Genomic DNA, 13,404 nt, shown 5'->3' with positions numbered 1-13,404 from the left:
GTAGGTGTGTGGGTTTATTTCTAGGCTCTGTGTTCTGTTCCATTGATTCCTATGTCTGTTTTTGTGTCGATACCATGCTATTTGATTACTGTAGCTTTGTAGTATTGTCTGAAGGCTGGGAGGGTTATGCCTCCAGCTTTGTTCTTTTTTTCTCAGGATTGCTTTGGCAATTCTGGATCTTTTATGGTTCCATATAAATTTTAGGATTATTTGTTTTAGTTCTGTGAAAAATGTCATGGGTAATTTGATAGGGATCACATTAAATCTGTAGATTGCTTTGGGTAGTATGGAAAATAGGCATATTCTAGATCTTCTGATGTCACAAAGTCAGTAACATGATCCATAACTTTCCACAGAGTAAGTAGCATGAAACACCCTATTAGTACAGAGGAAAAAAATGAACTAGATCCTGAATCCTCCATTTCACTCAACTAATACTTAGCTAATTCCTGAACAGGTCACATTTATGAAATCTATTTCCAATCCTTAAAGGAAGAAATGGTAAGAAGTTATTGCTTGAGATTTTGTTGTTGATGTTGTTCTAAAATGTAGTCCTTTGGAAGCATACTCTAGGAAGTGTATGTAATTCCTTATGTACCACCCTTCTTCGTCCACTCTATAGGACAGAAGCAATAAAATAACTATTCTCAATCATTTATTTCTGCTGAGGTAAACATGGAGGGTAATACTCACATTGATTACATGTACTGGAATTTATTCAAGCCCTGGCAGGTTACCTGGATCTATACCCTCCCATTTTTTTTTTTTTTTTTTTACACTCAAGAAAGTATGCCATTGGTTAACCCAGAATCCAAATTAATTTTTTAAAGCACTAAATTACCCTTAAACCTACTGCTATTACTGAAAAATTATTTCTGACAGATCCCAAACCGTATCATATCAGTATTTCACACACTCTGTTTGAGAATCAATGAATGAGAATGTCTACCACCATAACAGTTTAGGCCTAAAAAATATTTTGATGAGGATGCTTTTCTCTGTGATAAGTAAGAATCCATGATAACTCCTTGGAACTTCTGTACCATACTTTAGTTTTTGTTCTCTTGGCCACTGATATGTCTGTTTCATGGTGTTCCACAACCACTTTGCTAATAGTGCTAAGAGAATGTGAATAGGAATTTGTAAAGTACCTGGTGTGTCAGAGACCTGACACACAGACCTGGATGTTGATCCCGAGCTAGTAGCAATTTGTACTATTGTAGAAAGATTGTATCACCCTAACCTAGCCATTGACCAGCTAACTCATTTGTTAGTTCATTCATTCTCTATTTTATTCATTAAAAAAAAGTTGTTGAGAACCTACCTTTTAAAAGAGGTACCATGTGTATAGTAATTCTCTTGCATTCTTTTTTCCCAGGTATGTAGTGGTTTAGAGCACTTGCTTAAGCTTCTCTGTTACGAATTATTTGCTCATGCTATATACTTTTAACATTTTATTCTTGCCTTTCTTGAATGGTAACCTTATTGATAAAATAGCAGTACTAAGGCCTCTAGCTAGTAATTAATGTAACACATTGGAAGGATCTTGCTTGATGCAAATCTTTTATTCTCAACTTTAGTGTCATAACAGATCACTTAAGCAAAATGTCCTCATTTTCTATCTGCCTTGTGTTTTTGGTAATTCAGCTAATTCCCAGCAGGTATTTATAAACTGTCTGAACTGTCTGAATTATAGTAAATTGTTATTTACTATAATTATTATTCACTATCTGAATATGATTATCATTTTTCTAGAACACTGTTGTTCTCCTGCTTTAGTACAAGAAAGCCATGTTTTCATGTATGAGCTATTGAAGTAAATCCTGACACATACTAACATTTTAAACTTAAATTTTCTTATTTATTCTTTTAAAATCTATTCAGTTTTCTATTTACTTTCCATCACACAACATTTATTTGTCCCACAATATTTAAAATACTATGAGGAAAAAATTATCTTTAGAATTTGGCAAATTGATTTATCTCTAGTAATAATTATCCAGGACTTATTTTCAGTTTCTTCCCTTTATTATGCTTGGTGAAAGACTGACATGGTGACTGCAGATTCAAAAACGTTAAAAAAAAAATCTCAAATTACATCATTTATGTAACATAGTCTTGTTATTAGGGGTTACCTGATGAGACCCAAATCATTTAATTAAATAGATGCCTAGAGAGCTTCACTTGAAGCCCAGTCTCCCAACACGAGGCACTTTCTCACCAGCCCAGATGAGAAGCCCGGCTCGTGGACATCCCAGCAGAGTCTGCTTTTTCCCTATAACATGTTACTTCCCACAAAAAATAGAATGTAATGGATACTTAACACTTAAGTAAATTAATAATTCGCCAAAGGTCTAGGTATGGTAGAAATTTGAAGCGTTCTCAAAGCATAATTTAAGGAAACACATTTATATTAAAAGTTAATGATCTATTTATTATATAACAATAACAAGAAATCACATTTTAAAGTGTTTTTATCTGTATGATCTGGCTACTGTAACTTAATATTACTGCAGAAAAGCTATAACATTGTAACATGCTATGAAGGAAAGAGGAGGCTTATCTTCATGATGGTCTTGTTCAAAAAGCACCTTTTCTCCACTCCCATAGGCACTCTTTCGGACAGTAGCAATGATGGTGCCTGATTATGCCATGATTGCCGAAATAGTCCTGTACTCCTGTGGCTTTGTCACAGCTCGGCCACTGTCGGTAAAGATTGTGGCTACGTATCGCCTGTGTTCAGAGCAGTTGTCATCACAACATCACTATGACTATGGAATGAGAGCCGTGAAGTCAGTGCTCACCGCAGCTGGGAATCTAAAGGTAGAAAACTCAAGTGGCTTCTTACTCATTCATTTCCTGTTTATAAATCTCAGGACCATGTGTCTTCACAAGAGTTACACTAACTGGTTAGTTTCATCAACTGAAAAAAAGTTCAGTTATCGTACTAACGTAATTAATTATTTGCACACGTGAAAAAGGACATTTTATGATTTGTAAAACCTTAGACATGTGATCAGTGATTTGAGTTCCATTCCACAATTTTAACTGTATGAAACTAAGTACTACTGAGGAGTAAAATTCCTTGCTGCTGAGAAATACTTTGAAAGCATTTATATATGAACATATATATATTGAATAGCTTTAAAGGAAATAATCTATGTATAATTAATAAATATATACAGAAGCCCCTAGACATTGTTACTTAATATAATTACACAGTTGCAGCCAACTGTAGACTAGCAGTAATAGATTTGCAATATAATGTTTGCATTTTAAGATGGTATAAATCATAGCTATATTGATAAAAAATCAAAATGTTTGAAGACTTGGGTAATTTTTCATTGAAAGTCTTTTGCAGAAACATAAAATATAACTGTACATTTGTTCTTTATCAAAGTAAGCAAGATAGGCTATAATTAACAGCAAAATGCAAACTGTGGCTTTGGAGCTTATAAAATTTTCATGTTCATGACTGCAGAAGATAAAGATTTTGAAGTATATCTTGTGTGATTAAAAACAATGGCATGCATTTTAATCTTCTATAATAACGTTACCAAGAATTCTGATATATAGTGGTGATATTCTGTTTCACATTAGCCTAACATGACTTCAAGTCATTGTTTTTTTTTTGTAATAAACAAATGCAACTAGAAGCAACAATTTGTATTAACCTGGCATGTCATGATTACATTGTGGTCAGATAATGGGAAAGAAAATGCATTGTCCTAGTGTACGTCATCACTGACATCTTGACTATGGAATTGAGCTATTAAAGTTATGCAGCAAATGAATCCTATCATTCTTTGTCAAAAGCTAATTGAAAATTGTTGAATGTGTTGGCTTGAATATTTTGAAGTTTGTTTCTATTATATCAAAAAGCAATTTAAACATTTGCTTTAAGATGATAGCCTCTCAAATAACAAAAGAGACTTCTGACTCTTCATAATTTACATGTGGATAGGTTGATCCAAAGTCCATATGAATAGGACTAGCTTTGGCTTTGGAGGCCCTGGAAATTTAGAGACAGCTAAACTTGATTGCCAGGCATCACTGACTTTGTAAGGTTAAAGCCAGTTAAGTAGGAGCGTGGGATTTATTAGAAAGATTCTAGAGAAAAAAGAAGAGGGTTCTGGAAAACTAAATGCATGATGGTAGGAGAAACTGTGGAGTAAGATGTTGAGTAAAGTATAGAAGCTGGGAGAAATATTTCTGAGTTCAGACTTTTTTGTGAATTATTGAACCATCTTATGAACATGAGCAACAAGTTGAGGGTTCAACCAGATTTTTAGTAAACTCTGGGTTTACCACAGATTTTTTAGAATTTAACATAAGTTTTCTGAAGCACCTTCTACTTAAGTGACTTAGTGTATTAACAAGGCTTCTCCACTCTGCCTGGGGATCACACTCAAGCACGCTGGTACTAAGCGTGCAGCCAGCAGGCGCCGCGCTGCTCTGCCCTCCCACTTTCTATCAGATGAGCTGTTCCTCACCCAGAGTCAGGTGGCTTGTTCCCAAAACTTTCTGAAGCCAGTCGGACATGTTACTGTCGTTATGTCATTTAATTAATTGTCAATGAAATTGATGGTATATGAGCATGAAAAGAAGAGTTTTGTTTTTATGAAAACTAAGTTCATTGTTTAAGAAAGACTCAGTAAAGATGAAATGCTAAAAAAATGACTTTGAATTAGGTATGGTTAAGAAAAGTGAATAAAACTGGGAAGAAAACCTTAAAAATCTTAAGGATGCTACACTTAGATTGTCTCCCAAGTATCTTTGAAGAGCATGATCATCTTTAAAAAACAAATCCAAAACACAACAAAACTGGATAGAGCAGGTGATTCATTATTGATGCGTTTTTTTTCCGACAAGAAAAATGGTCCAGAACTCTACCCTCAGAAAAAAAGCCTTGGCACCAAAATATGGGCAGAGTGAGTGAATGTTTATATGTTTTAAATGTAAGTGCATCTTTTAAAAATGATTGCCCATTTTTAATGATTATTTTCACTTTACCAACCCACTGCTGGTCTTGAATGCATAGGACAAGCAAGCTCTTACCCAATATAGAGGCAATGGCAGCTCCCAAACTATATGGAATTCATGGCCAATAGCTTTTTACCCAGGGCATCTGTGAAAACGTAGTTAGTTCATCTTAGGTTTTCATTATAAACTGGTCGAAAATTCAACAAGTATAATCATCAGTTTCTAAAATTAATAACAGTCCAATTAAATGAAAATAAGTAAGAACAACACTTTTGCATGGGCTTAAATTGCCTCTGGAGCCTGGTGTTTGTGTGTGTGTGTGAACATGTAGGGGGTGCAGTTAATAGCTTCAGATATCATTATGAGCATATTTTCTTTCAGCTGAAATATCCAAATGAAAATGAAGAAATTCTTCTGCTTAGATCTATTATTGATGTAAATCTACCAAAATTTTTATCCCATGATTTACCACTCTTTGAGGTAAGAACATTTATTATTACAATGTATCAAAACTCTTCTAATAATGTATTTATCAAGCATCCATGGTTGCAACTCCCTGTGAGAAACTTCCACTACAGAAAACGATGATATGGCACAGAGAAACATAGATCATTCTGTTTTATTTGAAGTGTGTTTAGCTAGCTTTGTTGTTTTGGATAACTTTTAACAACTTGGGATTTTTAAGTTGCACCTTTTCTGCAGAATATAATAAGTACACAAAAGTTACAAAACATGTTTGCTTATAAATTTCACTAAAATTTCCTCCCTGGAGGAAAGTAATTGGTCTAACACATCACTGAATCCCTTGCACAGAATGGATACTTGGTAAATGTTTGTCAAATTAATGATTGGAGAAATAAAAAAAATAAATAAGCTTAATTTCTTTAGAAGAGTACAATGGCTTTTATGAAATTCTTTTTTTCAGGATAATTTAAGAACTAGGCTTCATAATCTTGCTGCATTTTAAAAATTAAATTATTAGTTGAGAAGAACTATTAGAATGATGGTTAAAGTTCCTGTTTTGTCACGTGATGTCATTCTTTTCCTTTTCCCGTTCTCAGGTAGAAGAAATTGGGGGAGGGCTTGGGAATGGGCTCCTGACACACGGTAGACGTTGCTCTCTCTTGTGCTGCCTTGAGGTACGGGCAGTTGGCTTCCAAAGTGTAAAGACTGAAGTCGTAAGGCTGTCATGGGGAGGGCGGAGAAGTGACGCTGCCACTGTAGTATGGTCCAGTGTCATTAGCTCTCCATAGCAACCATGTTTCATCACTTTGAAAGGGACTTCCCTTAGTATTTAGAGTTGACAGTGCTAATGTTTTATAGATCAAATCTACAAGGAATAGGTTCAAATTTTCTTCTTAAAAATTTCCCTCAGTTTCTTTGGTACTAGTACGCTGTACAGATTTTCCAGGAGTAAAAGCTATATTTATTTTTATAAAGTGGAAGTGTACCTCACCTAGTTGTAGTCTCATGCAGCTGTGTATTCATTCAGTGAACATTTATTGAATAATATTAAGAATAATATTTCTTAAATGGGGCGTAACTGGCATTTTCAAATAGGACAGTTCCGTGTTGTGAGAGACTGTCCCATACGCTGCAGAACACTTGGCACCCCTCCTCCCCCATTGTCTCTGGACTCTCCCAATGTGAGAACCAGAAGTACAGCTCCACATATTCCCAACTCTCTACCTGGCGGGAGAGTGAAGGGAACTGGTCTTTGTTGAGAACTACTGACTACCAGATATGATCTGGAATTATCTGCTTCTTTCAAGGTTAACCATAAATAATTTGAACAATCTGAGAAGATATTTTTGTTTACTTAGCAAACACTGTGCATTCACAATGGACCAGACCTTATTCTAAGAGTTTTATGAATAGCAACTTATTTAATACTCATAAGCAGCCAACGGGGCAGGTGCTACTGTTATCCCCATTTTACACATGGTGTAACTGCGGCACAGAGATGATAAGTAACTTGTATTCATGGCCAGTATATGAGGGAGAGGGGATTCCAGCCACTCAGCTAGGCTGCAGAGTGATCTTAAAGACCCTACTGCGTTGCCTTTTTCTCTCCTTTGCCCCAAGGAAACTTACTGCTCCAGTGAACTGGTATCAGTTAATCCATAACAGTATTTAAAGGATTAAATTTAGGGGTGATTAAACTGGTAGTTTGTCAGTTCTAAGGGATAGCTTGAATGTATGCTTTCATATTAAGCTCTTCTGAATTTTCACTTTTATCTTCAGAGTAAAAAGAATAGCTGTATTTCTCACATAGGTTGCTATAATACTTATGAAAAAGCCTTAACAGTTTATAAAGGGATGTTTCTTAGACCTTGAAATTAACTCTATATATTCACATACACTAAATATGGAAGTAGAATTCTTTCCAATCGTACATTATATGATTGTATTCATTTCCTAAAGCTGCCATAACAAAGTACCACAAACTTGGTGGCTTAAAACAATAGAAATTGATTTTCTCACAGTTCTGGAGGATACAAGTCTGAAATAAGGTGTTGGTTCCCTCTGAAGGCTTTAGGAAAGAATCCTTCCTTGTTTCTTCTTGGCTTCTGATGGCTACTGGTGATCTTTGATGTTCCTCGGCTTGTCATTACTTCAGACTCTGTCCCCATCACTAGATGGCCTTCTTCCCTGGGTGTCGTTGTGTCTGCGTCTTCCTCTCCTTTCTGTTATAAAGACACCAATCACTGGAGTTGGGCTCCAGTATGATCTCATCTTATCTAATTACATCTGCAAAGATCTTATTTCCAAATAAGGTGAGATCCTGAGGTTCCAGGTGCACATACATTTCTGAGGGACGCTAAGCTGATTAACATACTACCCACTACAATGATTAAAATACCATCGAACTAATTTTTGTATATGGTATGAGGCATGGATGGAAGTTCATTATTTTGACAAATCCAGGTACTCTAGCATAATTTGTTCAAGACTATTTTTTTAATCCTTTTCTCTACGGGATTGCCTTTGAGTCTTTGTTGAGAATGAGTTGTTCCCATGCGTGTGGGTCTATTTCTGGTCTCCCTATTCTGTTCCATTGATACATTTGTGTATTTTTATACTAATGTGACCCCATCTTTAGAATAAGCCTTCAAATCAGATCGTGTTCATCCTCTAACTTTTTAACTTAAAAAGATGTAAAACTGCAACATCTCTGGAGGAAAACAAGAGAAATCCCTTGTGAATTTGGAATAGGCAAAAATTTCTTAAATATAACACCAAAAGCACGATGCATGAAACAATAAATTCATAAAATAGACTCATCAAAATTTAAAAGTTTGCTCTTTGAAATACACTGGTAAGAGAATGAAAGACAAGCTAGAGACTAGAAAAAAATTTGCATGTTAGATGTATGATGAAGGACTTGTATGCAGAATATTTAAAGAATGGTCAAAACTTACCATGAAGAAAATAAACCGATTAAAAATAGGCAAAAGATTTGAACAGACATTTCACTAAAGAAGATACACATATGGCACACAAGTACATGCAAAAATGTTACTCTTTGGGAAATGCAAATTGAAGCCACAACAAGATACTGTTACTTGTTACTATGGCTAAAATTAAGAAGACTGACCATACCAAATATTGAAACTCTCATACGCTGCTTGGGGGGATGTAATATAATAATACAACAACCTTGGAAAGCAGACAGTTTCTTAAAACGGTAAATACACACTCAACATACTATCCAGGTATTCCACTCCTCATTATTCACCCGAGAGAAATGAAAGCATTTGTCCATACAAAGACTTGTATACACATGTTTATAGTAGCTTTATTTATTTCCCAAACTGGAAACAATGAAAATGTCCATCAACAGGAAAATGGATTTAAAAACTGGCACCTCAATACAGTGGACTACTTCAATGCAATGAGCTATTGATATATGCTGTGAAAGGTGTGAATTTCCAAATCTTTATGCCAAGTGAAAGAAGCCAGACAAAAAATAAAGTAGTACATGTAATGTGTAATTTCACCCATAATAAATTCTAGATAATGCAAGTAAAAATAGTAACAGAAAGCAAATCAGTGTTTGTTGGTTGTCTGGGGATGGAGATAGGAGGTGGCAAAGAGAGGAGAGAAGGAGGATTATAAAAGGCCACAAGGAGACTTGTGGCTGTGATTGGTATGTTGATTATCTTCATTGAGTTGGTGGTTTCACTTATCAAATTGTACCCTTTAAATATAAACAGTTCACTGTATGTCAATCATACCTCTATGAAGCTGTTAAAAATACTGAACTATTACTCAATGGCTCTATTTCCATCAATGTTAAATACAAGGATGTGAGAAATTTTATCAAGTTTATGTATGTCTATATGTCTATATGTATATGTATATATACATATACACATATACATACATATACACATATACATACATATATAGAGAGAGAGAGACAGAGAATATGAGAATGTATAGATAGATAATGTAAATTCCCAAATCATCTATCATTAGGGAATTACTTCAGATTTGTTTCCTGGGGTGAAATTACCAAAACCAGATTACAATGATTTGCTGGGAGCCATCAAAGACAACTGTGACTCCATGAATTTGCAAATGACCAGATTCTTTTCTGAGAAGATTCTTCAGATATATGAAATGATGATTGTGCGTCATGGCTTTATGATTGTTGGAGAGCCATTTGGAGGAAAAACCAGTGCATATCGTGTCTTAGCTGGAGCACTAAATGATCTATGTGAAAAGGTAAGTGTGTTATTAATGCATTAATTTATTGATAATCAGCTTTGTGCAAGATAGAATGTATGGTCATTTAAAAGGGTACTTTAATGCAGCAACTTAAAATTATGAAAATACAGAGGAAATAAAATTAGAAAAGTAATACCAAGCAAGTAGGAAGTTCAGTATACAAAGGGTATGCCACAGATTTGCCTCAAGCCCTTTTGTTTCTTTTTTTAAAAAGTTTAATCATAAACGTAACACGTTCATTGTAGAAAAAAGTCTGAAAACATGAAAAAAACCTGACAGTTTTCTTTTCTATACTTTCTTAGGAGAGGATTTTTTATTTTCTTGTTTAGATTTGTAATGCAAACTTGTTAGTGGCTGCTAGAGGTACTGAACTGAAGTGTGTGTGTGTGTGTGTGTGTGTGTGTGTGTGTGTGTGTGTGCGCGCGCGCATGTGCATGCATTATATAATACATGCATATGTAAGTGTAGTAAATAATGATGATTATATTATTCAAAATTCCTGTCCTACACATCTCAGTTTGGTCTACTTTGATAGGCTAAAGGAGTGAGGCTGTTTTAAATTCTCCAACTAATATTGCATTTCTGTCTACTTACCTTTGTATTTCAAATAGTTCTTGCTTCATATATTTCAGTATTTGTAGCCAAATGGGATTTGTGATCATTACATCTTCATTGTGGAGCCTCCCTTCAGCTAGTATAAAATTATGTACTTGTATTATTTGCCTTGGATCCCCTGTGTCTAATTTCAGTATTGCAACCCCTGCTTTCTCCTTGCATATATATTTGCCCATGTCTTTAATTGTAACTCTGGCTGTCACTGTGATTTACTTTTTTATGGAGAGTAATTAGTTTTAACTTTTATTTTCTCCAGTTTGGCCTTTATCTTCTCATAGGGGAATTTTAATTCAATTGTATTTATTATCAAACAAACTGATATGTACTTATTTCTGTCACCTGTTCCTTTATGGTTTTATCCTTTCAGGCTGTTTCCTTTCTTCTCCTCCTCCCTTCCTTTCCCTTTATCCTTCCTGCCTTCCTTTCCTCAGTTTTTGTTTGCATTTTTCCTATTTTGTTGTTTTATAGGGACTAATTTTTTGCTATAAAAAATAAGTCTCTAAAAGAGCCAAATGTGGTGCCACTCAAAGATTAAAGAAGATGGAGGTATGAGCATGTATTCTGGTCCAATATAAAGCCCGAAAGTGATTCATTATCAGGAAATTCTAAGAGTGACATTGTGGTATTGTAAAAGGGGTAAGGCTCCATAGCCACTGCTTGCAAGCTGTAGCTTCGCACTAGCTTTGTTGCATTTGGGGCAAACACCTTGCTTTAATGGCAGCAACTTTGTTCTGACTAAGATGATAGAACTTTCCCATGCTTCTGAATTTAGGATGACACATTGTTATTCCCTTCCTGGGCACAGAGAAGAAAATAAAGACCTTGAGCTTTTTTTTTTTTTACTGCTTCACATTATTATTCCCACATGTTTTCTTCAGTTTGGTACTTCATGTCCCAAGCTCCAGTGGTGGTGGGCAGAAAGCAGTGTGGGAAAGAGTTGAACTTGTTATGTTATATAAAAAAGAAATGATTGTGAATAAGTAGAGCACAGGCGATTTTTAGGGCAGGGGAACTATTCTGTATATATTGTAATGGTGGATACATGACATTATGTATTTGGCAAAATCCATAGAAGTGTCCAATACAAAGAGTAAACCTTAATGTAAACCATGGGCTTTAGTTAATAATAATGAATCCATATCAGTGGAGGAACTGAGGAATTGAGGAATCATAACAATGTACCACACCAATGCAAGCCTTTAATAGTAGGGGAAACTGTGTGTAGGGGGCGGGAAGATGGAGGGAATATATGTGAATCTCTGTATATTTTCTGTTCAGTTTTTCTGTAAACCCAAAGCTATTCTAAAAAAATAAAGTCTATTAATTAAAAACTTTAAAAAGCCTATGCCCCAAGGGTATTAACATCTCTCATTAATTCCATATACCAGCTTTCAAGGTTCTGGTGGAAACTATCAGCTTACCAATATTAATTTTTTCACAACTTGAGAACGGTTCATATTTGCCTATATTTAAATCATTTAATTTTATCTCAGAGAATGTTTTGTAGTAAGAATCAACCAGTTACAGCCCGTGGGCCAACTGCAGCCCAAAGCCTGTTTTTGTAATGCCAGTGAGCTTAGAATGGTGTTAACATTTTTAAGGTTTGTAAAGAAAAACAGAAAAGAACATGTAACCTGTTGACCTATCAATAGTAAATATTATATGCTTTTGACCAACATTTGCTACTTTATTCCTAAGTATCCTATGAGCTCTTAAATCCTATTGTAAATGGTATTTTTAAATTTTATTTTTCAGTTCATTGGCATTATAGAAAATACAATCAATTTTTTGTATAATGACTTTGCTGCAGACTTGTTAAATGAACTCTTTACTTCAGTTGGAGTATTATTCTTTTAAATAAATAAAACAGTATTATTTATTCCTTTAAATAAATAAATCTTTTTTTTTCTACTAAGGGGTTAATGGAAGAAAACAAGGTTCAGATTACTGTTTTAAATCCTAAGTCTGTCACCATGGGTCAGCTGTATGGACAGTTTGATTTAGTGTCCCATGAATGGTCCGACGGGATCCTCGCTGTCAGTTTCAGAGCATTTGCTGCTTCATCGGTAAGTGCTAACACTTTTCAATGCTATGAGAGTTATGATTTTTTCAGTTGTTTCAAGTAAACGTCTGTATTTGTAGCTCAAGGTACTTATTTAAAACACATTACTGGGATCCTTGAGGCGCCGGCCGCCGCCCCAGCCAGCGTCTGAGCCAAGCCCCCCGCGTCCTTCGCCTCCATGTGCCCATGGCCTTTAAACTGCCGGTTCCTCGGCTGCGGGCGGGGGCGCTGAGTTTCCCGCTGGGAGGTAAAGTGGCCCCCTTTACCTCCTAGATGCCGCAAGGAGACAAGCCTCTGGGCCCTACGTACGCCACCCTCGCCCTACACGTGCCGGGGCGAGGCCCTCGCGAGGCCGAGGAGGCGGAGCGCTTTCCCCTGAGCGCAGTGAGTGGGGCGTGGTGCCTTGTCTCTTCTCCCTCCACAGGTGAGAGAATTGAGACAAGGAAATGATATGCCCTGCTTGGTTTAAATACAACTGGATATAAACTTCAGGAGGCCAAAGTACATCATCTCTCTCGTTCAGTCCTGTATCTTGAGCAGCTAATACTGTGCCAGGCATATGCTTTGCTTTTACCATTTGTCCTAGGGTTCTGTCTGTCCGTTTTTTGTTTTTTATTTTTAAGTATAGTTTTTAATGCTTGTTATCATTGGTGGATTTGTTTTTTGGTTTGGTTGCTCTCTTCTTTCTTTCTTTCTTTCTTTTTTTTATTACTTTTTTAATATTTAAAAAAATTTTTTATCTTAGTAACTTTATTTTATTTTATATATTTTTCTTATTTTCTTTTTGTTTTTTTCTCCCTTTTCTTCTGAGCCATGTGGCTGACAGGGTCTTGGTGCTCCGGCCAGGTGTCAGGCCTGTGCCTCTGAGGTGGGAAAACCAAATTCAGGGTATTGGTCCACCAGAGACCTCCTGCCTCCGTGTAATATCAAGTGGCGAAAGCTCTTCCAGAGATCTCCATCTCAACACTAAGACCCAGCTCCACTCAACGACCAGCAAGCTACAGTGCTGG

General features: G+C 35.8%; 1 protein-coding gene across 1 annotated transcript in view; it reads left to right on the top strand.

The window, feature by feature from the left end:
• Positions 1-13,404, top strand: part of DNAH7 (dynein axonemal heavy chain 7) — a 234,348-nt gene that overhangs the window by 94,656 nt on the left and 126,288 nt on the right. Inside the window, exons 27-30 of the mRNA XM_082466856.1 lie at positions 2,611-2,823; positions 5,365-5,463; positions 9,466-9,714; positions 12,249-12,398. Of these exons, the coding sequence (XP_082322982.1) occupies positions 2,611-2,823; positions 5,365-5,463; positions 9,466-9,714; positions 12,249-12,398 (711 nt within the window). The remainder of the gene's footprint in view (positions 1-2,610; positions 2,824-5,364; positions 5,464-9,465; positions 9,715-12,248; positions 12,399-13,404) is intronic.

The sequence above is a fragment of the Balaenoptera physalus genome (assembly GCF_965194825.1).
Source record: "Balaenoptera physalus genome assembly, chromosome: 6".
In the NCBI taxonomy this organism is placed as follows: domain Eukaryota; kingdom Metazoa; phylum Chordata; class Mammalia; order Artiodactyla; family Balaenopteridae; genus Balaenoptera; species Balaenoptera physalus.
Note: the sequence above shows the minus strand (reverse complement) of the source record. Positions and strands in the feature narration are given on the sequence as shown.